This window comes from Eublepharis macularius, chromosome 1 (genome assembly GCF_028583425.1).
Source record: "Eublepharis macularius isolate TG4126 chromosome 1, MPM_Emac_v1.0, whole genome shotgun sequence".
NCBI lineage: Eukaryota > Metazoa > Chordata > Lepidosauria > Squamata > Eublepharidae > Eublepharis > Eublepharis macularius.
Window position 1 is genome coordinate 255,020,012 of NC_072790.1, and position 22,334 is coordinate 255,042,345.

At 54.7% G+C, this 22,334-nt stretch overlaps 1 protein-coding gene across 2 annotated transcripts in view; it reads right to left on the reverse strand.

The window, feature by feature from the left end:
- Nucleotides 1–395: 395 nt before the first annotated feature.
- The window catches only part of NTRK1 (neurotrophic receptor tyrosine kinase 1), a 33,450-nt gene continuing 11,511 nt past the window's right edge, over nt 396–22,334 (reverse strand). The window contains exons 5-17 of one of the 2 annotated variants that reach the window (XM_054999467.1): nt 21,481–21,635; nt 20,367–20,515; nt 19,947–20,073; nt 18,850–19,182; nt 18,255–18,272; nt 17,863–17,921; nt 17,033–17,135; nt 11,741–11,881; nt 11,139–11,269; nt 10,572–10,744; nt 8,713–8,953; nt 2,413–2,571; nt 396–1,325 (exon numbers count right to left, since the gene is read on the reverse strand). In XM_054999467.1, coding sequence (XP_054855442.1) covers nt 1,140–1,325; nt 2,413–2,571; nt 8,713–8,953; nt 10,572–10,744; nt 11,139–11,269; nt 11,741–11,881; nt 17,033–17,135; nt 17,863–17,921; nt 18,255–18,272; nt 18,850–19,182; nt 19,947–20,073; nt 20,367–20,515; nt 21,481–21,635 — 1,975 coding nt within the window. In that variant the 3' untranslated portion in view covers nt 396–1,139. Of the gene's footprint in view, nt 1,326–2,412; nt 2,572–8,712; nt 8,954–10,571; nt 10,745–11,138; nt 11,270–11,734; nt 11,882–17,032; nt 17,136–17,862; nt 17,922–18,254; nt 18,273–18,849; nt 19,183–19,946; nt 20,074–20,366; nt 20,516–21,480; nt 21,636–22,334 lie in introns of both variants that reach the window. The other variant, XM_054999459.1, reaches the window with a different exon arrangement.

Here is a 22,334-nt window from a genome sequence, read left to right on the forward strand (position 1 = left end):
TGGAAGAGGCGGCCTCAGGAGGCTGCGGGCTCTCCTCCGCTGGAGGCCTTGAAGGAGAGGCTGGGCAGCCGCCTCTTGGGGGTGCTGGAGTTGTGCATTCCTGCAGTGAGCAGGGGTGGGTGGGTGGACTAGATGGCCTCCAGGAGTACTTTCCACTCCACACTTGCTTCTGAGGAAAAGGGTTCTGCTTGGTTTGAGGCACACCTGAGTTCATCCCCCCCTGATCTGTTTTCTTTAGAGCTGGTGTGTGTGTGTGTGTGTGTGTTGGGGGGGGGCGTATAGTAGAAAGAACAGATGAGAATGCTGTCCTAGGCCCTCCCCGGAGCCAGGACACCTGATCATGCAGCTGATGTGGCACAATAAAGCTTTTGCCTAGGCTGGAGCAACTGCCAGATGACTTAGAATTTATACGAAGAAGAAACTCACAAGCAGAACTTTGGTTTAGTAGTTCGAGTCACATTCGCTCAATCGCCCCATGACGCAAAAGCTACTTCCCACCCCGTGGAAGAGTCCTACGCACACACGCACACATCCTCTCCCCACCCCACCCGGGCTTGGACTGCCAATGCAGCCCACTTCATGAACGCTTTCCCATCCCGCCAGAAGCTATTGTTATAATATACATCGAAAGCTTAGAACAATAAATAATCCCCGATTTCTCAGTCGCAAGACAGCTTGGGGCCCTGGCCACCTCCATGGGGCAAGGTTGGTGCTTTGTGCCCCCACATACAGTGCCCGAGACACACGCAGGGCATGGAAGCAGCCCCCTTCCTCCAATGAGCACCGATGCTGAGGACACAGGCTGGCCAGAGGCAGCCCCCCACCCACCCCCACCCCTCGAGTGTGCCTGTTGGACTGAAAAGGGGGAAGCAGTCCTTGGGTGAGAATCTTGCCTCCGCAGGTGTTCAAGTCTCTTCAGGCAAAGGGAACACTATCCCGCAAAGCTGTCTCTCACACACACTCACACACCCCGCCCCCAGTCCCAGATGCAAATGAGGGCAACCTCGGGTAGAGTTTCAGTGGCTCTGGGCCCAGGTGGGGTCTCGGGTGTTTACACGGCACACCCCCTCTTCGGAGCTGAGGTCTTCAGTCCTGGCTGGGTGGGGAACCTGCTGGGTGGGCGCCTCCATTTCTCACCCTTAGCTGAGGATATCCAGGTAGACAGGGGGCGCCTTGACCAGGGCTTGCAGCCGGCTGTGGATGTTCTTCATGGTCTGCCTCTGCTGCGGTTCTCTCTGCCAGCAGCTCTGCATGATGTCATAGACCTCCGAGGGGCAGGTCCGGGGTCTCTCCAGCTCTCGGCCCTGGGTGATGCACTCAATGGCCTGGGGGCAGAGAAGAAGGAGGCAGCTGAAGCGGGCAGCTCCTGAGGCTCAGAGCTTCAGACACAAAGAAGCTCCTTTGGCAGGCCCTGAGCCTCACAGCTAGGACGGCCGGCATGTCTGGAGATAAACGGTCCGTCCCTTTAACAAGCAGCAAGGGGAAATTGAAGTCAGCTCGCCCAACAAATGCGGAGCAGGTGTAGACGCTACTGCTGCCTGCCAGGCCACTCAGCTGCCCTAGCAAGGGCTGCACTAAGCAGCCCTCCCGGAGCCCATCTCGTCCCGCATTCTGCTTCAAACAGCGGCCAGCCTGAACCCAGAGGGAGGCCCACAGGCAGGGCCCACTGCCCCAGCCCTGGCCTGCAGTGTGCTCCCCACCCCCACCCCCGACACTTTATCTCCAGGCAGCTGGCAACCACGGGAGAGGAAATGGCAGCAGGCAAGGGCTGCAAGTTGAAAGGCATCTGCCCTCTTGGCACCGACCTGCTCCTTCCATTCATGTTGGCGGAAGGCCAGGGGCGTCTAGTCCTACGGCCCATGCTGAAGCTCCCCTTCAAGAGAAACGGGCCATTTTGAGTGTTTTTGGCTCAATTGTTCAGGAAGTGAGACTACATCAGAAACTTAAAATGTATTTGTTCATTCATGTACAGCCCACCTTTCTCAGTGAGACAAGGTGAGTTAGAGAGTCACGAAAGAGGAGAAATGCAGCCAGACAGCATAAGGCATCCAAGGAACAATGCAGCAGGCGGAGGGACACACAATTCAGGGACTGCGCAACCTGAGTTGCCAACCGCAAACGGCCTTGGGCATGGCAGGAATGAAAGTCTGGGACTGGGCACAGGCCTCCCTGTGGCCTTTGCCCTCTCTGGAGGAAAAAAGGAGGCCGGTGTCTCAGGCCTGTGACTGGAACGTCACTGGGTAAGGTTGCCAGTTGCCCGGGAACAAAGTGTTCTGTTCCTTCCATAGAAGCTTAATAGGACGTTATTTACCAGGGGGCGTTATTGGCCCCCACCTCATGCAAAGCTTCCGCTCCGTTTTCCCATTCACGAAGCCTCTGTTAGTTTCCAGTGCCACCCTCTCCATCTCTTACCTCGGTGTTGGAGAGCTGGTACCACGGCTGCTTCCCATAGGTGAAAATCTCCCAAAGCACCACTCCGAAGCTCCAAATGTCACTCTCTGTGGTGAACTTCCGGTACAGGATGCTTTCGGGGGGCATCCATCGGATGGGCAGCATCGTCCGACCCCCGACCTGCAAGGAAGTGAGGAATATGGATCTGAAGAAAGGGATTTTATATACCATTTCTCTGCCTTCCAGTATTATATATACCGGTATTATATATACCATTTCAGTACTATATGCCTTGCACCTTTTCTATGCTCAGGAGCCACTGTAGTATTTGTAATGCAACCTGCAATAATATGACACTTGAAATAAGAAGATCAAAGAAGAATGTGTGTTAAAACATGTTAAAACTCTGTAAGAACTGAGGGCTAAACAATATATTGCTTGTAGAGAGGCACCTGTAGAAATGTCACACAAATGCTTTTTGAAGAAACTGAGTAATGTAGCAAGCTAGGTCAGCCACCTGTGGCATTCTCTCTCTCAAGGCTGCAAAAAGGGGAGAGAGTGCAGAAGTGGGGGAACATTCCTTTCTGTCCACGGACCTCAGTTATCTGAAGGCCCCCCCCAAGGCTGCCAAGATGAGACTTCACGGCGCCGTCGAAGGTAACATTAGCAAAAGGGAGGTGGGCAGGAGGAGGCAGGTGTCCTTCCATGGGGAACAAGCACAAGGACAAGATAAGGAGATGCAAATCTTGGAATTCCCCCAATTAAGTAGCTGACCTAAACTTGCTCTTCCAATCAAATTAACCCTAGACACCTGTGTCAAAGACTGCAAGCCAATAAGATAACAAATAAAAAACTTTTTCACAGTCAGAGTAGTTCAAAGGTGGAATCAGCTGCCTAGGGAGGTGGTGAGCTCCCCTTCACTGGCAGTTTTCAAGAGGCTGGATGAATACTTGTCAGAGATGCTTTAGGCTGATCCTGCACTGGGCAGGGGGTTGGACTAGATGGTCTGTACGGCCCCTTCCAACTCTATGATTCTATGATTCTATTAGAATATTGTGATATTATTATAATTAACCTGAGGGTATAAATTGCTTCGCACTTCTATTGTAGCTTTGATGAGCTTTGGACACAAGGAGACCACCTACTCCTGTGTAAAAGGGCTCCTCCATTGTTTAAATTAAACAATCATATATTGCTTCATTCTACAGGACTCCGTGGTGTGTGTGTCTCTTATTGTGATTGGCGAGAGGGACACCTAAGGCACAAGTTTGTGCATCACAGAAGGGGGCAGAAGGTGGGCAGCGGAAAGGGAGAGGAGGAGGAAGCACCTCCTGGTCAGGCAACCCTGAGCAGTGTCCATTGGATCAGAACTCACAGAACCTTTAGCCAGGCGTGACACAATTGCCTTCTGTCATTGGTGCAGAGACTCCCTGGGGGTGTGGGGGGGTGTGGGGGGGTGCTTTTTCACATCAGCCAGATCAGAGGACACGGTGTATGTTGGGGGGGGGGGGCGTTTGTACTCCTGGGGTCTCAGGGGACCCAACCTGGTACCAACAAGGGCTAGGCACTCAGTCATGGGGGATGGGGGAGCCACCTCTCAAGAATACCAAGTCTGTGCCAGCCCACAGTTCAGGGTTGCCAACAGGCCTGGAGAAAAAAAGTTCACAGAATCACCGAGTTGGAAGGGGCCGTACAGACCATCTAGTCCAACCCCCTGCCCGGTGCAGGATCAGCCTAAAGCATCTCCGACAAATATTCATCCAGCCTCTTCTTGAAAACTGCCAGTGAGGGGGAGCTCACCACCTCCCTAGGCAGCTGATTCCACTTTTGAACTACTCTGACCGCGAAAAAGTTTTTCCTAATATCCAGCCGGTACCTTTGTGCATGTAATTTAAGTCCATTGCTTCGGGTCCTACCCTCTGCTGCCAACTGGAACAGCTCCTTGCCCTCCTCCAAATGACAGCCTTTCAAATATTTAAAGAGAGCAATCATGTCCCCCCTCAACCTCCTCTTCTCCAAACTAAACATTCTCAAGGCCCTCAGCCTTTCCTTGTAGGGCTCAGTCTCCAGGCCTCTGATCATCCTCGTTGCTCTCTTCTGCACCCTCTCGATTTTGTCCACATCCTTTTTGAAGTGGGGCCTCCAGAACTGCACACAATAAATACTCCAGGTGCGGCCTGACCAAGGCAGTATAGAGAGGGGCTATGACCTCCTGCGATTTTGATGCCATCGCAGGAGGTTCTGTTCCTTTAGTAGAAGTGTAATGCTTGGACATGGGCAGCTGAAGCTTTTCACGGCATGGAGGTAAAAAACTTCACTTGGTAAATAACATCCCTGTCTGGCTTCCCTGACTGACGTTGACAAGGTTCTGGGGAGTGGGGCGGCTCTTGGGCTGGATTCAAGGGGAGCCGGGTTCAAGTCCAGTAGCCCTTAAAAGACCAACAAGATGCCCAGGGTATCTCCTTCCACGAGTCAGGCTCCCTTCACCAAAGCGGGACTTGAATCTTGCCCTTCTACCGCAGGCGAACGCGGCCACCCAGCTGAAAATCCAACGGATGGAACCGGAAAAGAGTTCCCTTCTGCCCTTCTTGTTTCATAAAATCCTGCATGGGAGGGGCACAGGGCCCTCAAAGGACTGCAAGCACCTTTTCCCCACAGCCCTGAAACAGGCAGTTGTCATACCCTTACTCAAGAAGGTGTTCTAGGCAAGCAGGTCCTGTTTGGGGGACAGGCAGTGGTGCAGCGGCTCCAGAGATACCTGGATGAGATGGTCTGCCCTCAATCCTTTAAAGTGTGGCTCTAGTGGCCCTTCTGGAGGAGCTCCGCCTTCAGGTGGACAAAGGGAGTCCCTCGCTCTTGCTGCCAGATCTGCTCTGCGGCGCAGAGCTGAGCAGCTCCTGGCGTTTCCTATCAGACTGCTCAGAGTGGGTTGCCATGGGAGGGTCTGAATCACGCCCCCCCCACCCCCCACCCTGGGGAGCTGGCACTGGGGGGAGGGGCACGAGCCTCTGTGTTGTCTCCTTTGTTGTATAATATTTATGTGAGACTGCCTCCCACAGTGAGAGAGAGAGAGAGCAGGAGGTTGTCTCCTCAGGATTCTGGTGACGCCCAGCTAGAGGTGACTCCGAACAAGCCACCGGCTGCTGTCTCTGTCCTTGATGCAGAGTCTCAAAGTGGTGGCCGCGTTGCCAAGGGAGGGCAAACGGAAGCTCAGTCCAGATAAAGTGGGTGTGATGCTGGCAGGAAGGGCCACTGCTTCGAACAGGACATGGGGCTCCTCCTGGATCCACGTCTCTTGATGGAGAAATGGGTGTCCAGGAAAGAGGAAAATGCTTCTTTCCCACGACATCCAGTTAGGAAGCTGGACCCCAGTTTGCAGGTGCTTGATCTGGCTACGCCAATCCACACTTCAGTAAACCCCAGACTAGTTTACTGTAACACACCCTACGTGGGGCAGCCCTTGAAGAAGATCTGGGAACTGTTGGTGGTACAAAACGTGGCGGCCCATTTGCTTGCTGGGGCGAGCTGGGGGGACCCTGCTGTTCATATTCGGAGGTCGCTTTACTGGTTGCCTATTTCTTTCAAGGTCCAATTCAAGGCACGGGCACTTACCTTTCAACCCCTTTCTGTTCCTGGGCCCCCATATTAGAAGGGCCTCCCCTCCCCGCCTGCTCCTGCGCAGCAGATTTGTTCATCCCGGCAAGGCCTGTTCTCAGCAGTCCCCTTGTCTCAGGCACGTTCTGCCACAGTCAGGCTCGAGCCTCTTCAGCGGCTGCCCCAGGCCTCTGGAACAGCTCCTACTCGCCCGAGTTTTTTTTTTTTATTTATTTATTTATTTATTTATTTATTTATTTATTTATTTATTTATTTATTTATTTATTTCTGATTTTTATTCTGCCCTCCCCACATTTCCAGCAGGCTCAGGGCAGATTACAAGTTACATAAAGGTTAAAATATATAAAACTATTATAATTAACGATTCTAAAAACATCTCATTTACACAGTTAAAATACAATTATAAATATCAGCATAGCGGCACAGAGAGGCTGCAAACAGGGCTGTCCCAGAGAAGTTTGGGGGCATAGGGCGTTTTTAGACTAGTTTTTCACGGTTTTATAGTCACTGTTTTAATATTTGTTTTATCAACTTGTTTCTATGTTATTGTTATGCACCTGCAGCCTTCAGAGACTTGGGAGAAAAGTAGGCATATCGATGTTTTAAATACATCAATAAATAAAGGGACAGGACGTTTTACCTCTAAGGAGCTGGCAGACTCCCACGGTGCTGCACAGTGACAGAACTGTCTACTGCAGTGCCTGTCTGGAGAGAAATTTATCTCACAGGTTCACCATCTAGCCAAGGGCATCAAGAGACATGAAAGGGTTCTCCAGAGCCAATTAACCCAGATCGCAAGACCTGACTGGGAGAGGGTGCCTGGGTAGGACTAGACCCAGGAAGACCTGAATTCAAATCTCATCCCACAATGAAATTAATTGGGTAGCCTCAGGCCAATCATAACCTCTCAGCCTAACCTACCACACACGGTTGTTGTTGGGATATAGCAGAGGAGGGGAGAACCACCTATCCTGCCTGCAGCTCCTTGGAGCCTGATTTAAAAAGACGCAGATAAAACGTAATCAGCAGAGAGGTTTGGAAGCCAAGCAGCCTTCGGGACCACAAGGGCACCAGGGAAGGGTGCCATTTCCTGCCAGGGATGGGCAGGCAGGAGAGCTCACCCAGCTGCTTTGGCATCCTTCCGTAGTTTGCGCGGCTGGAAGATTCACTTTGCCTTTTCGCTGCTCTGCCAGCTGCCGGGTAATATTGGACAACCTGAAGTGCTGTTGTTTGGAGAAAGACCTCCATATAACTTCTCCCCCCGCCTCTGCTCCCCTTGCATTTTCACACGTCGTGCCAGGTCTCCTGCCTCTCCCAAGCAAGGGGGACTGTCCGAGGGCCAGCGAGTGAGTCCCTTGGAGCACAAGGGCGGCAGCAGGCTCCTTCGGCCCCTGAGAAGCCGGGAACTTCCCTGGCTCCATCCGCCTCAGACTTTCCCCACTTTCCGCTTCTCTCCCCCGTTTAATTAACCATTTAATGGAAACTCCCCGGCCCCCTCGCCACTAGGCCTCCCTTGTTTCCACTGCCTAAGTGCTTATAGGTTTTTCCACCACAGGCCCCATTAAATATGAATACGGGTCCAGGGCAAAAGCTAAAAGGGAAAAAGCTCAGCCGGAGTGGCCCCTGTGGATTCCCTGCCTGCCACAGAGGCAAATCCCTTCAGAGCCCTTGAGGGGAAACGGGGGGGTGGGGGGCACGGGAGGCCTTGATGGGCCCTCAGCTCCGCTGCAGCCGGCGGCTTCCTCAGGCCCAGCAGCTGGCAGCCCCGGCTTCACAGGGCAGAGCAGTCGGGTCCCCAGGGAGCCACTTGCCGCTGAGCGGGGAGACGCATTCCTTCACCCTCCTCTAGAGGACTAACCCACCTGCCAGGAGCAGATGGCTCCTGCTGCCCGCTACTCTGGACAAAATCCAAGGCATCCCACTGCTGGGTCTGGTGTGCGTGTGCGGAGGGGGTCTTTTTCAGAGAGGCCTTTACTGACTCTTTCTTTGGCTTCCTCAAGCAGGTCTCTGGGGAAGCAGCTATAAATTCTGCCAGGCTATAAGTTCCGCCATACACCAGGCGAATAGTTGATGCTGGGCAGGGCCCCGGCCAGCCAAACAGGGTAGAACGGGGCCCTTCCTATCAGAACATCCACCTCCAAGTGACGGCTGGAAACGGACTAAAGGGAACTATTTGTGCTGCTTTGTATTTGTATTTTAAATATTTATATTGTATTTATTGTGATTTTAAATGGTGGAATGCAAATTTTAATGTGCATCAATGTAATCCGACCTGAGCCTGCCAGCGTGGGGAGGGCGGAATGGAAACTGATACAAACCAACGAATAAATAAATAAATAAATCTCCTACAATCAATCACGGCTCATCGATGTTCTCCAGACCTTTGACAGACAGAAAAAGGGGCCATGAGCCCCTACCGGGCTGGGGCCTGCAAGGTGCGGCACGGCAGAGGCTGGCAAAGGAGCCCTTCTGTGGAAAGCAGGCAGGCAGGAGAGGGGGGAGCTTCAGCAAGGGGAAGCCAATCAGAGGAGAGGCGGGGAGTGAAATGCCCCGTCCAGGCCGGGCCCCTGCAGCAGGGGAGCAAAGCGGCCACTGGGGTCCTTGGCTGGAAGAGGCGGGCCAGACCGCTAGTGGCAAGTGGCCTCCTTCGGGGACAGGGGAGGCCTTCCAGGCCAGAGAGTGGGTTTCCTTGTGACCACTACTTACCCGGTAATAGTCGGTGCTGTAGATGTCTCGGGACATGCCAAAGTCCCCGATCTTCACTACCAGGCTGTGACCGACGAGGCAGTTCCGAGTTGCCAGATCCCGGTGGACAAAGTGCAGGGAGGCCAGGTAGACCATCCCCGAGGCAATCTGGGTGGCGATCTGCAACATCTGGCTGAGGTTCAGCTGACCGGAGGACTGGCCGCTCCCGTTGTCCAGTATCTTTGCATCTGGCCCGTGGGACCTGCAGGGGAGGGAGGAGTGGCCTGGTGTCACCGCTAAACTGGCGCATGAGGCAGTGTGGCAGGACAGCCCCTTTGTGAGTCTGAATTGCTTCTGTGGCAATTCTGCAGCAAAGCTACAGTCTTTGCTCCAGGTTCTGTCCGAGGGGTTTCCTGGGCAGTTAAAACTAACAAGTTTGTTTGTGTCTGAAGTTTACAGCCAAGCCTGCTACTGAGGTGGGGTAGAGATCTGAAGTAGGAGTGATACGACCCAAGTAACTGTGTGGCAATGAAAGAGAGACGCAGAGCAGGCCACTGCGCTGTGGCTAGGGGAGCTGCCTGCACAAGCAGGGCCACTGATGCCAGGGAACGACCGGAGGTATGCATGGGGATATGTGAAGGGGGACAGAAGAAGACAGCTGCCGGGTGGTGGGCGGGCACCTGTTCTGTGCCCCTTCCACGGTCCCTCTTGCCACCCTTCTGTCAGTGGGACATGGGAGAGGGTGGGGAACAGGAAGGACCCTTGGCTTCTTCTTCCAGTTCCTTGCACTTCTCCTGGGAAAACAGGAGCGGAGCAGGGCTTCTCCAAATGGGTTCACTCCCCGTTTCTGCTGCTCTCTCTCTCTCTCTCTCTCTCTCTCTCTCTTAGGTAGCCTCTCCTGCCCTCATCGGGGCCCCGCTTGACACAAAGCGTGGCTGACAGTGGCAGATGAAGCACCCGGGTCTCCAGTAAAGCACAGCCATTAATGCCACGTCTTATAACAATAATCATCAAAGCTGTGCTGTGGAGCGCATCCCAGAGATGCTCAGCAGGGCCGTTGGCAGCTCCTGGCTATTGGCAATACCTGGGGGGCCAATCGAAAGAGCCTCTGCTTATTCCAGCTGATGGCCAATCTCCCTCAATTTGAGCCTCTCAGACAGTTAATCTAATCAATATTGCAAGGGAAGATTGCATTAGTGGGGGGTGGGGGAATGGCTGCTGCCATAATGGAGCAAAGGAGGGGGAAGGCGGCACTTGGGGGGGCAGGCTGTGAGAAGCTCAGGCGGGGGCAGTTCTGTGCACCAAGAACCTCAGGAAGCAAACAGGGCCATGCCACACCTTCACACTGCTGTTTGGCGGGGGGGGGGGGGATCAGGGGCCCTTGGCAATGCCAGCACATCGTCTGGTGCTCCCCTCAGATGCACCCAAATGTACATGCGCCTGAGTCCGGGCGGCCTCTGTGTAACAGCGGGACAGCATGGCACGGCAACCCGTATGTGTCAACTGCCATGTTTCTCAGGGCAGGGGGTAGGATTTGCTCTTCTGCACAGAGCAGCCTGGCTTTCTCTCTTGGCCAGGAAGAGGGTGGGCCGCAGTGCTTGAAAGAGAGGCAGGCAGGGCAAGCATCTCCCAGGAGTCGAGCACAGCCATTCCTCCTCCTCCTCCTCCTCTTCTGTAGACCATGGGGCCCAGATCCAGCCACTCTCACAGCTGCTGCTCTCTGCATGGGCAGGACAGCCGCTGTGCACTGTGCCCAGGCGAAAATGCCTCGTGCCCTCTGCCTCTCTGTCCACCCCCCCTGCTTTGCACGACACCCCCCCCCACCGCCGCCCCTTTTGCCCCCCTCATACGCTTGGTGCAGGCAGGGCCCAGGCACTGACCGGAGGAAGCGATTGAGGTCTCCGTGCTTCATGTACTCAAAGACCATGATGAGCGGCTCCCCCTCTGTGCAGACTCCATAGAACTTGACGATGTGCTCGTGTTGCAGCACCGTCAGCAGCTCGGCCTCCCGTTGGAAGTCCAGGCGGGCATTCTCAGTTGCTTCTTTCAGAGTCTTCGGAAGGAAGGAAGACGGTTCTGATGAGGCACGCAGGTGACAGACACCCCGCTGGCCCCAGGCAGCAGTAGGAAGCAGCGCGGAGACGGGAGGGATGGCCAGGGCTGGTCAGCCTCCTAATCGCCTATTGGGGTCTCGGCTTGGCCCCCATTCCCGCTGAAGGGGGAAGGGAGCAACCAGCCCGGCTGGAGCGTCTTGGAGAAGAGGCTGCCTGGGAAAATTTGCCCCCCTTTTTTCTGAAGAAAGCTCAGTTTTGCATGTAAAGCACTTTGGAACAGGATCTGTCACATTCACACGCAGTAAGAGAGAGAGAGAGAGAGAGAGAGAGAGAGAGAGAGAGAGACCCAACGGGCCGAGGGGGGAAGGTGCCTCGTTTCGGGGGATTCCTCACCTTGACAGCCACCAGCATCTTCTCCTGGGCAGGACTAAGGTTGTAGCACTCTGCTAGGAAGACTTTGCCAAACGCCCCCTCCCCCAGCTCCCACTTCAGGACGATGTCCCGGCGCTTGATGTGGCGGACACCTGTAGGGAGACAGGGGTCTCTTTGCCCATGCGCTCCTCCTAAGCAGCCAGGCACTCTGGTTTCAGGAAAGGAGGAGAAGCCAGAGTGCCTTAGGATGGCCGAGGCCTCCCGGGCTCTGCCGCAGGAGACAATAGAGCCGCAGGGGGCAGCTGGGCAAGAAACCTCAACAGGCTCCAGATCCAGAGAAGTCCTGCAAGATGCCTGAGACTTGGCTGACATCACTTTCACTGGCAGCTGCCCTCCCTCCAAGCAGCCTTTTGTGGCAGGATGGGGGGGGGGGCTTCTCCTGTAGCTCCTTGCAGTCGTCTCCAAGACTCAGGGCGGACCCTCTCCTCTCCCCATGCTACAGTGAAGCCCATCCCTGTCTTACAGCCCTACTTAGTTTGCAACATTCACTCTTTAAAATGCAGAAAATATACAAGAAAAGCAGGATAGCGTGTTTTGACCCCTGCCTGGGCACTCACACGTACTGCAGAAGTATTGGGGGTTCTCTATGAAGTTGGTCTTCAGGGCGTCCAGTTTGCTCTCTGCTGAGGAGGGGGGGCTGGTGCCCAAGTTCATGAACTGCAGGGACAAGGCCAGGTCATCCTCCTGTGCCAGCACAGCCGACCCTGCAGGGGCAAGCAAGGAATCAGCGCCCCGTGGCTGCCATGGGGGAGCTGGCATGGTCTGGGAGGTCAGGGCTCAGACCCCATGCCGACGGGAGGCAGCCTGGGACAAAGTCATACGTGTGGAAAAACAAGGAGGGACCGGGGGGGGGGTCAGGCTCTTGCCCTGGAAATGCTGTCCGAATCATGACACACCATCCCACCAGCTACCCCTCTCCCGCTCTTCTGGAACTCAGATCCCCCCCTGAATGGGCAGAAGAGTCCAGGCGGACAAAGGGCGGTACAGGTTCATACAACAGGTACGTGGCTTGTGGGGCACACTGTGGAGGGGGCCGCTGGCTTAAATGGATATGGAAAGGGGTTCAGCAGGTCCACACAGGAGAAATCTATTGTTTGCTGTGAGCCACAAACAGGCCCTCCGGGTTTAGAGGCTGAGTGCCTCTATGACAGTCAGATGCTGGGGGGGGGGGTCATGCTTCATGGGAGGGCGGGGCAGTGGGCCTTGCTGCTGGGCTTCCCTGGGGCAACTGACTGACCACAGCTGGACACAGGTGTTGAACCAGACGGGCTAGATGTGGACAAATACCTCCTTAGAAAGTGTTACGTATTCTGTAAAGGTGTATTTTCCAAGTGGCAAAGAAGGGGAGAGCTCGGATGAGGGTGGATATACCTGCACATGCCACTGACTCTCAGGGAGGACCAGGTCCCCCCGTCGTTTTCTAGCCTGCAATGTTTCAGAATGGTTCTTGAGGCAACCTCTTGGGACCGCTGGGTCCAGGAAGGGTGGTTTCACCAGGCACTCCTGGGTGGGTGGTGCTTGGCCATTGGTGCCTTGGGAGCTTTCGGGGGAGGAGCAAGGCCATGCCTTGGCTGGCACCCATGTCCACTGGCTAGTGGCCCACGGCACCTGGCTGTGCAGGCTCCCTGTTCCTGGGCCTTCCTGGCCTGTGCGGCAGGCTGGTCAGCGGAGGGGGCAGGGGCTGCTGGCCTTCTTGCAATGCGAAGATTTTGTGGCCTCTGAAATGTAAGACCGGCATCCTTGTAAGTGGCAAAGAGTGCAGGGCTCCCCCCCCCCGCCCCTCTGTGTGGGAGGTATTGGCAAGGGACCACTAAGCCAAGCATTTAAGCCTCCAGTAATTACCATAAGAGGGTCCATAACCAGCGAGCCTTCCCCATGCATCTTCATCAACGTCACCGCAAGGCTGCAGGGCTGCAGCGGCAGCCTGCTGGGTGGAGATAATGGTTCCCAAGCCACAGGGGGCAGGGCGGGAAGCCCGGAGCAGGACAAAGCTCCAGCCCTGGCCGACAAGGAGCGCAGCTCCTCTAGGAGGGGAAGACGCTGCCCTCCGCTCTTCGCAGGCCAGGAGCTACAACTAGCAGCCGCTCGGGCCTTGGCATGCAGCCACCGTCCCAGTGTGGTTCCTGAGAATGTCTCTTCTCAGTTCAAGCGTGGCAAGTACGTCTGACCCATGTGTAAGCAAAATGCAACGATGACTCTTTCTGAAGAGGAAACGGTGAGGGGCTCCTCTGCCCAATGCAACAGTTGCTCAGTTATTTGTAGAAACGTTTCTATCCCATTTTCCATTTAAAATGCTCTGCCGTGGCTGTTGCATGGGGAAAAGGGAAAGAAGCCCTTCTGCTTTACAAGGGGCCACGATCTGGCACCCAAAGGAGCGAGCCCAGCACCCCCTTCGGCAGCTCCAGCTCTTCCACAACGGCAATTTCCCTAAAAGCCCCGTCTTTGGAGAGGCTCGAGAAACCCAAGGCTCAGGAGGTCAAAGCTTCAAATCCACACTGGTGTGAGCTTTTCACCGTGCGCATGTGTGCGTGCGCACACGCATGCACGTGCACACACACACACACACACACACAGTCCCACGAAGGTTGCCTGCTATGGTTATTGCTATGCACAGCCCCAGGTGTCTTCCACAACTCTTGTTGCCACAGCCTGGGCCAGGCAGATGCTCAAGCCACCCAAAGGGAATCCCATCTCTCAGTCGTTTCATTTAGTGACACTTTCAAGGGGTTCTTGAGCATGGCAAAATGGTTTAATTATTTATTTACTTCATTTATGTCTTGCCTTTCTTCTCAATGGGGACCCAAAACAGCTTACATCATTCTCCTCTCATCCACTGTATCCTCACAACAACCCTACAAGGTAGATTAGGCTGAGAGTGGGCGACTGCCATAAAGGCATCTAAAGAGCTTCCATGGAAGAGCAGGGATTCAAACCTGGGTCTCCCAGAGCCTAGTCTGACACTCCAACCACTACTCTACACTGTCTCAAATGTACCCTTGGATTCTGACCTCAGGCCATCATTCGCATACATGGGAAAGTCCATCCCAGCAACTGCCGGGAAAGGTATTATGCAGTATCGCGGGGACGTGGGATCCCCCAAAGAGATGGAAATCCCTGCTCCTCTGCATGCAGCTGGAGGCAGGTGCCTTGGTCTGTTTACTGCTGCGAACGGCCTCTGCAACTTCCTCCACTGTTCAGGTCATGGATACCTTTTCGAAGAGAGCCTCAAGAGCACTTCTTTCCAAGTGGCCAGGAGGACTGTGCCCTCCCTCAGGGAGGCCTTTTTCACCTCCTGGCATGGCTGGATGCTACCAGCCACACGGGGCGAGCCTAGGCACGGGAGGCTGCCTGCTTATAATTAGCACGTCCACTTTTTCAGGCCTCAGCAATGGAAAGTCATCCTTAGAAGTAGAACCAGACAGGGCTCCATCACCTTCCCCAGACAAACCGAACCAACCACAGCCTCTCGAACAGGCTTCTCCTTCCTGTATTTTATGGCCCTTGGACTGTGCTTTGACAATTTCTTCGAAAGGGCTCGCTCTCCCAATCTGCCCCAGTGCAGCCATTGCATAGGGGGGGGTCACCTTGCAGACCCCTCCCTCTCGAGAACAGCAACTGTTCCCACCTGGGCCTTTCTGTGGCTACTGTTCTGCTGTGGGCGATGGAGGCACCACCCTCGGGGTTTCCTTTCTGGGAAGCAAGCACCGCGGAGTCACCCCTGAGAGCTTATGGGACAGCTTGCAAATCTCATGGTTTTAATAAATAATTATGTCTGTAATTTATTACTGTAAGTTGCCTTGAGTTATATAAATACCCTAAACAACCATTTTCTTCCTAACCTTGAAAATAAATATCTATCTAATGATAACTCACCACCTGCACCTCATAAAGTGAGCTCCAGTCCACAAAAACTTGCGCTAGCTGGAACACAAGGGAGTTTGCCTTTCCGATGGCACAATTTGATCAGAAATAGCTGGGCACTCACTCTAGCTTGTCTCAAACCGTTGGCCCTGTTTACCTGGGCCTTGATCTGGTGGTAGGACGCCTCCTGAATCCCCAAGGACTTCCCGTGTCCTGCCCCTTGGCAGCGTGGCTGACGAATCGCCGTGGCTTATAAGCTGCCAGAGGAAGAGAGAGGCTTGTCCACCGCCCACACGCCAAGGGGTAGGCTGTCCGTGGGTAGGCTGAGGAGAGGGAAGGGGGCCTTAATGCTCTCCCCGGGAGAAGCTCTCAGGTTTGTTATGCCCTCCCATAAGATGTATTGTCGAAGGCTTTCACGGCCGGAGAACGATGGCTGTTGTGGGTTTTCCGGGCTGTATTGCCGTGGTCTTGGCATTGTAGTTCCTGACGTTTCGCCAGCAGCTGTGGCTGGCATCTTCAGAGGTGTAGCACCAAAAGACAGAGAGGTGCTACACCTCTGAAGATGTCTTTTGGTGCCACACCTCTGAAGATGCCAGCCACAGCTGCTGGCGAAACGTCAGGAACTACAATGCCAAGACCACGGCAATACAGCCCGGAAAACCCACAACAGCCATCCCTCCCATAAGGTTCGGCTGAAGCAAAACTGGAGGTGGGGATGGAACACGCGGGAATTTGCACTCCACTTCTGGATTTGCATCCCCCACCCGTCCCGCCCGCTCAACTTCTGGTGCTCCCTCTCTGACTTAGGGAATCTCATTTCTCTCAGACTGTTAGAGGAAGAGTTTAAGGTCTCACTACACACAGCAACTGGAGAGCCCCCATGACGACCCCCCCCCCAGCATTGTTCATCTGCTTTTTTGAAATGTTGCTTTAGTTGGGGGATTTGTGGTGAAGGGGATGGTCTTTTAGCCTGGCCTCGGAGCAGCTCTTGGGGACAGACTGGAATACATCAGCCTGGCCTGATTTCTGTGTGGCTGACGACGCAGCTCCCAGGAGCCGGGCAGCTGTTGCTGGCAACGGCTTCAGCGCCAGTGGGAGGCCGGCTACAAGTGGCTGCTCCTCTCCCTCCCCATCCCTGGCCACCTGGGGGTGATCCAGGCAGATCAAAACCCATTTACAGCCTGAATCAATTCCAGCAGTGAATTAGCAGCTGCTGTCTGCTTAAAGGAGAAGGAAGAGCAACATTAATGAAATGGTGAGGGGGGGGGAGATAAGGAGCTGTCTCACTTCTCCACACCTCCCCATTCCATCTTCCATTCATGGTAGATATACTGGGGGGAGGGCGTAATTTGGTCCTTTGTTATTATACCAGGGAGCACAATCACTGCAGTTAATTTCTGGAAAGGGAATCATAAAAATGCTTCCCCTTACAGAAATGACCATGGCCTCTGTCCTCATATGAATTGGGTTGCTCTTCTTCCTCGGTTCTGGGGATCAGGTGCTGCCATAACTCATGAGAGACCAATGGCAGCTGCAGATGGCTCTAAAAGGGGGTTAGCCACATTTATGGAGGAGGAGATGTCGATCAGCAGCTATTAGCACCATTAGCCAAATGGAGCCTCCATGCGCAGAGGAAGTTTATCTTCAAACACTAGGAAGTGACAACATGGGAGGGCGGCTGTCTTCGGACCTCATCTGTGGGCTTTCCTTTTGTAGTACAGTACTGACGCTACCATACACTGACTCCTCCTTGGGAAGCCAGGAAAGCGTTGTGCCTGAATCTGGTGTGGCACTTCACTTTCGCCTCCTGATCAGTCAAGCAGGTAAGAAGAAAACATGCCCCCAAGGAAGTTTCCCCAGGCAGCTGGAAGAGCCCTTTGTCTGGGTGGAGATCAAGCCCCAGCCTCCCCTCAGGTAGCTAGCAGGTGGGAGGGGGACCTTGCAGCCCTGAAGAGGGGCCACCCGCATCCCCGGGGGGGGGGGGTCTTACGTACGGTTAATTCCAAACTTCGAGTGCTGGCCACACTTGTTGAGGACGATGAGCATGATGGACAGGAAGATGCAGGCACAGACAGCCAACACCACCGCCACCGAGATCTGGGAGGGGGCAAAGAAACCAGGCTGAGGCTCGGGGCTGGAAGCCAGCGGGCCGGCGGAGCAGAAGGTCTGTTGCTGCCACTGCTCTGGCCACAGCGCCCGGGCTGCGGGGAGGAGCCCGGGCAGCTCCCGGGGATCTTTGAGACCTGGCTTCCTGCAGCAGGGTGTGCGGAGGGGGTAGGGGGCTCAGAACCACTTCAGGCTGCCCTGTGGCGTGTGTGTGTGTGTGGTGCCCTCAAGTCAGAGCTGACTTACAGCAACCCCCGGGGGGGTGGGGGGGGTTTCACGGCAAGAGACTATCAGAGGGGGGTGTGCCATTGCCTGCCTCTGCAGCCCTGGTCCTTGCTGCAGGTTACTAACCATCCAGTTACTAACCAAGACCGACCCTGCTTAGCTTCTGAGATCTGACAAGATCAGGCTCACCTGGGCTATCCAGGTCAGGGCTGCAGTGGGGTGTGTGTGTGTCTCATTTTAGAGAAAATCAGCACAACAGATGAAGAGCTGGAAAAGAACTGTTTTTCTTGCCACGGTGCTTTTCTCCTTGAAGGGGCATTTTTGTATGTGGGCGGAATGCAAAACCAGAACCCACCACCGGACGTTTGAAAGGGGGCAGCCCACTTGCAGCAGGAGCCAGTCGAGCCAGAGGCCCTGTCGTGAGACCCTGCCCCTGTCGTGAGACCCATCTGTTGCCCTGGGTGCCCGGAGCCTGCTTTGTGCCAGCCCTCACCCCAAAGGTGTGTTCCTCGGGCGTCTCCACGGGTCCACCTGAAGTGCTATTCCTGTCACCTGTGTGACAAAGAAAGAGAAAAGGATCACCATCTCCTTTCAAGCTATGACGAGGCTCCCAAAGGAGAGCACAGAGGGCAGCAACGTCTCCCTGTGGCTGGGGCTGGGGTCTGCCTCTTGCAACATACAGCGCTCTGGCCAAGAGCCACGCCCTGAGGCACGGGCAAATGTGGCTTCATCCGAGTTGCAAGAGCCAGAAATGACACGAAAGCCCTTCTGGGCTTGATCTTCTCACCGTGAAAGAGTGGCACCCCCTATCCCCCCAACCCATGGCGTGGCCCTGCCCCCCTTCCCCTCTCTGGCCAGCCTGCATATTCTGCTCAAAATACTCACTGGTCGGAGGCAGCGACACTGGCAGGGCAGCAGGAGGGAAAAAGAGACAGAGATCTGTTAACCCAGGAGGGAAGGGGGGGCACCCTCTCACGCAGCCCTCCTTGAACTGGAATTGCTGTTTCGTGAGCCCGAGTCATCAATCCCCACCCACAATGCAGGCCTAAGGCAGGCTGGATCATGGGCCAAGGGAAAAGCCGCTGCAGCAGGGCCTCTGCCTCCAATGGGACTGAGGGGAAGCCAGCCGGGACCTGCCCCCTAGACCAGCCTCGTGGAGAGAACTGGCCATGGGCGTGGCTCCTCTAGGCCAGCCACGGCCTCCCCTTCCTCCTCTACCATTGAGTTCTTCCTCCCCTTTTGCCCTCCAGTCCCTGAAAGAAAGAGGGGGCAGGGTTTTTTAAAGAATGGTCCCCCCTGACCCCGCCTGCACGCACACACATTGCAGGGGACCTGTTGCCAAGGGCTTTGCACGGCCTTTTCCTGTTCCAGCTAGACCTGGAGTGAGGTAGACTTCGGTGGCCTGCAGCAAGCACCCAGGCAGCTGTTTTAGAAACAACCTTGGAAGCGGTTGCAAGCCGGCAAAACAGAGATGGCTGACCCATGATGGGGTCCTCGGGGATGAAGCTCTCTGGAACGTCCATGAAGTGTTGGTAGACGGTCAGCGAATCGGTGCCCAGTGGGTTGCGCACGAGCAGTGTGTAGTTTCCGTTCCAGATATGGGTTGGCCTGTTGAGGCTCAGACAGCCGTGCACTGTTGTGGAGTTCTGATACGGGTCTTGGATAAAAGTGGTGTGAACGTAGTCCGTCTCGTTCAGGTTGCTGTTGTCGAACTGCCAGCAGATGCTTGGGGTGGGGTTGCCGTCCACCGAGAAAGGGATGCACCAGTGGTGGTAATCGACAGCTGGGCCCAGATACCGGATCACAGCAGGGACTGTGGGTGGAGAGAGCACCAGCGGTCCTGAGAGTGCTCCGGCCAGGCCGGGAAAGGCTCGGCCACTCTCTTTCAAGGTGGCAGATCAGCAGGGCCTCTCTCTCAAAACCAGTCACCGTGTGCGTGCCACACCTTTCCATTCCCCGCCATTGGCCAAGACCAAACGCCTGGTTCTAAAGCGAAGCCAGCGCACCACAAGGTCATGCATGAGCCAAACACCTCCTCGCATGGGGGAGTCTGCCTCCCCCTCTTCCCCAGTCCCCTCCATAATTCTGAGACCCCAATTCAGCCTGAACTTCTCGTTTGGAAAGGGAAGACTTCTCTTCTGCATTCTGGTTTCTGCTCTTCCCCCAGCCAACCTGAGCCATGACAGCTAGATAAGCAAATCTCTGGGGCACCGAAAGAGATGTTTTACCAGTGCTAGACTGGGCGTGCAAGCCTCAGCCTTGCTCTCTCTTATTGATCTCACAAGAGCAAGGGGCAGGAGCAAAAGCAGATGCAGATAAGTGGGCAATTCACACTCAGTCCCTGAGATATGCCTCTCGGTACTAATGCCCCCCTAAAGGTGTGCCTGTCCAACAGAATCCCAGGTAGGAACTGTACCCCACCCCACCTCGGGGTGCTGGCGGCAGCAACATGGCTTTATCCAGAACCGCCCCCCGCCCTTCCATCACCAACTGCCTAAAAGGGCAACTCGGGATGGGCAACAGAAAACCACAAAGGAGCCCAAAGATGTCCCACAGGAGGCCAAGAGCTTCCCTTACACCTCACGTTCAGCTGTGCCACGTCCTTGCCAAGACCTGCTTCATTCTCTGCTTGGCATATGATGTCTTTGAGATTGAAGTCGGAAGAGACATTCAGGATCCACAGCACAAGTTCTGACTCTGACTTCTGTGTGGGCAGAAAGCACAAGGCACCCCCGCATGACCAGCCGGCAACCCAGGCCCGGCATTCCCTGACTAAGGCCACCCGCTGTGTCCCGGTTCACGGGCACAGTCCTATGCCCAGCTTCAAAGTCGGAGCCTTTGCCAGAACAGCTGACAAGTGACATTCAAGAAACCATCTCTCCAAAGGTCCAGAGTGGGTTCAGGGCATGTCCCCATGTCCTCTCTTCCTCACTGACTCATGGCAAACACCCCTCCCTGGCCCCCCTACGAATCTTTCTAGGGGGATCTGGTGCTTGCCTCGGTGATGAGAGGAGGATTGGGCCCAACATCTGGCACCTGCCACTGCACCACTGGCCTCGGCTGCCCTGAGAAGCGGCACGTCAGGTTGATGCTCTCGCCCTGTTCCACGGAGGCATTGTGGTGGTCGATCCAAACCCTGGGGAAGTCTGCCAAAGAAGAGGGAAAGGAAACATTCTCTGAGGCCAGTTTTAGGCGGGTAGCTGGGTCGATCTGTAGTAGAACAGCAGGATTTGAGTCCCGTGGCCCCTTAGAGGTGGACAAGATTTTCAGGGCGTAAGCGTTCGAGAGTCAGAGTTCCCTTCTTCAGATACCTGTCTCCACCTCTCTGGTTTCCTACCACAACTGCAGCTCCCTTCTTCAGATATCTGAAGAAGGAAGCCCTGACTCTTGAAAGCTTACACCCTGAAAATCTTGTTGGTCTCAAAGGTGCCACTGGACTCAAATCCCTGTGTTCTCTGAGTCCTGCTCCTTGGGCCACCCAAATCATACCCCAGTCCGACACGCAGCAAGGGCTGTGCACCGTCTACAATGGAGGCCTCTCAGGGTAGAGATAGGGACAGCATAAAACATTTGGAAGATACCATGGAGAGGCCAGGCAGAAGTAATTGGCAGGGTCGTATTAACTCATGAACTCATTACCTTTAGGCTTTCAGGTATTTCGGGCCCCCTCTGGCACTTCAGTCTTTTACTACAACTGACAGCCTAACTCTGGTACGGTAGGTACCAGACTGCAGTACATAGCACTATATCCATATTGAGGGTCTATTCTATTCTATTCTATTCTATTCTATTCTATTCTATTCTATTCTATTCTATTCTATTCATATATACTTATGCGAATATATATATGGATAAATATATATGTACATGTACTGCTACGGCGCAGAGTGTAAAGTGCCTTTAACCATTGGAGCCCTAGGGGGCAGGAAACACTACCTCAGCAAAAAAATGGATGGATCCCTAGGCCCTGTGGGACCCCTCGGCTTCTGCCTAGTCAGCCTTCTGAAGAATATGGCCCTGGTCACTGGGGATGCCCCAGCCACAGAACTGGGGTGACCATCAAGGGGGCTGGGCATGGCGTTTCGGACAACCCGCCTCCTTTCCTACTCACCGCAGCCCTCTATGACCATATTGGCCAAGGGGATTTCCGTCTTGCCCTCCACACAGTTCAGAGACTGGTTGCCCAACTCCACCTGTCTTGTTTCCTGCCACAGCTGCAGCCACCGGAGCCCACATCCACATTTGAGAGGGTTCCCAACAAGGACCCTAAGCAGAAAACAGCAAAGCCAATGTGAGTGTCAGGCCTCAGAGGGCCGAATGGAACAGGCTGCCTGGGGGAGGTGGTGGGTCCCCCCTCACCGGCCGTCTTCAAGGAGCGGCTGCACGAATCCTGGCCAGAGATGCTTGAGGCTGTTCCTGCGCTGGGCGCTGGGGGTTGGGCTAGGTGGTCTGTGAGGCCCCTTCCCACCCTGGGATTCGAGGATTCTACGCCTCCCGCTCTTAACGAATGAGTCCCACTCACAAGGGTCATGCAGGCGATCTTTCTAGCCCCTGTGCTCCTGACGAAAGAACAGCGTCCTGTCCTGCGCGGCATCTGCTGGTGATATGGGACCCTCCACTCCAATCCCCCTGCCGCATTCTTTCAGCAAGGATTTGTTCTGAAATTTTAATCTCTGTTCTTAGCGCATAAAGAACAAGGGGATGGGGGGGGGCGTAATTCTGAAGGAATTAATACAGACTGAAGAGCAGTTGCTACTTTGGGGGCTCAGCCGACTCTGTTGGAGAGAGCCACTGGTAGGCAGCTCTTCTGGCCATCTTCCTTAATGGCTGCGTAAGAGGAGAGAGCTGCAAATGTTCCCGGTATTAAACACTTGGGCTTGCTTGGCAAATGCACCACCAACCATCAAGTCGCATTGAAAGGGGAGTGCGCAGAAAGCACGTCTATCAGGGGTTACGCCCAGGAAG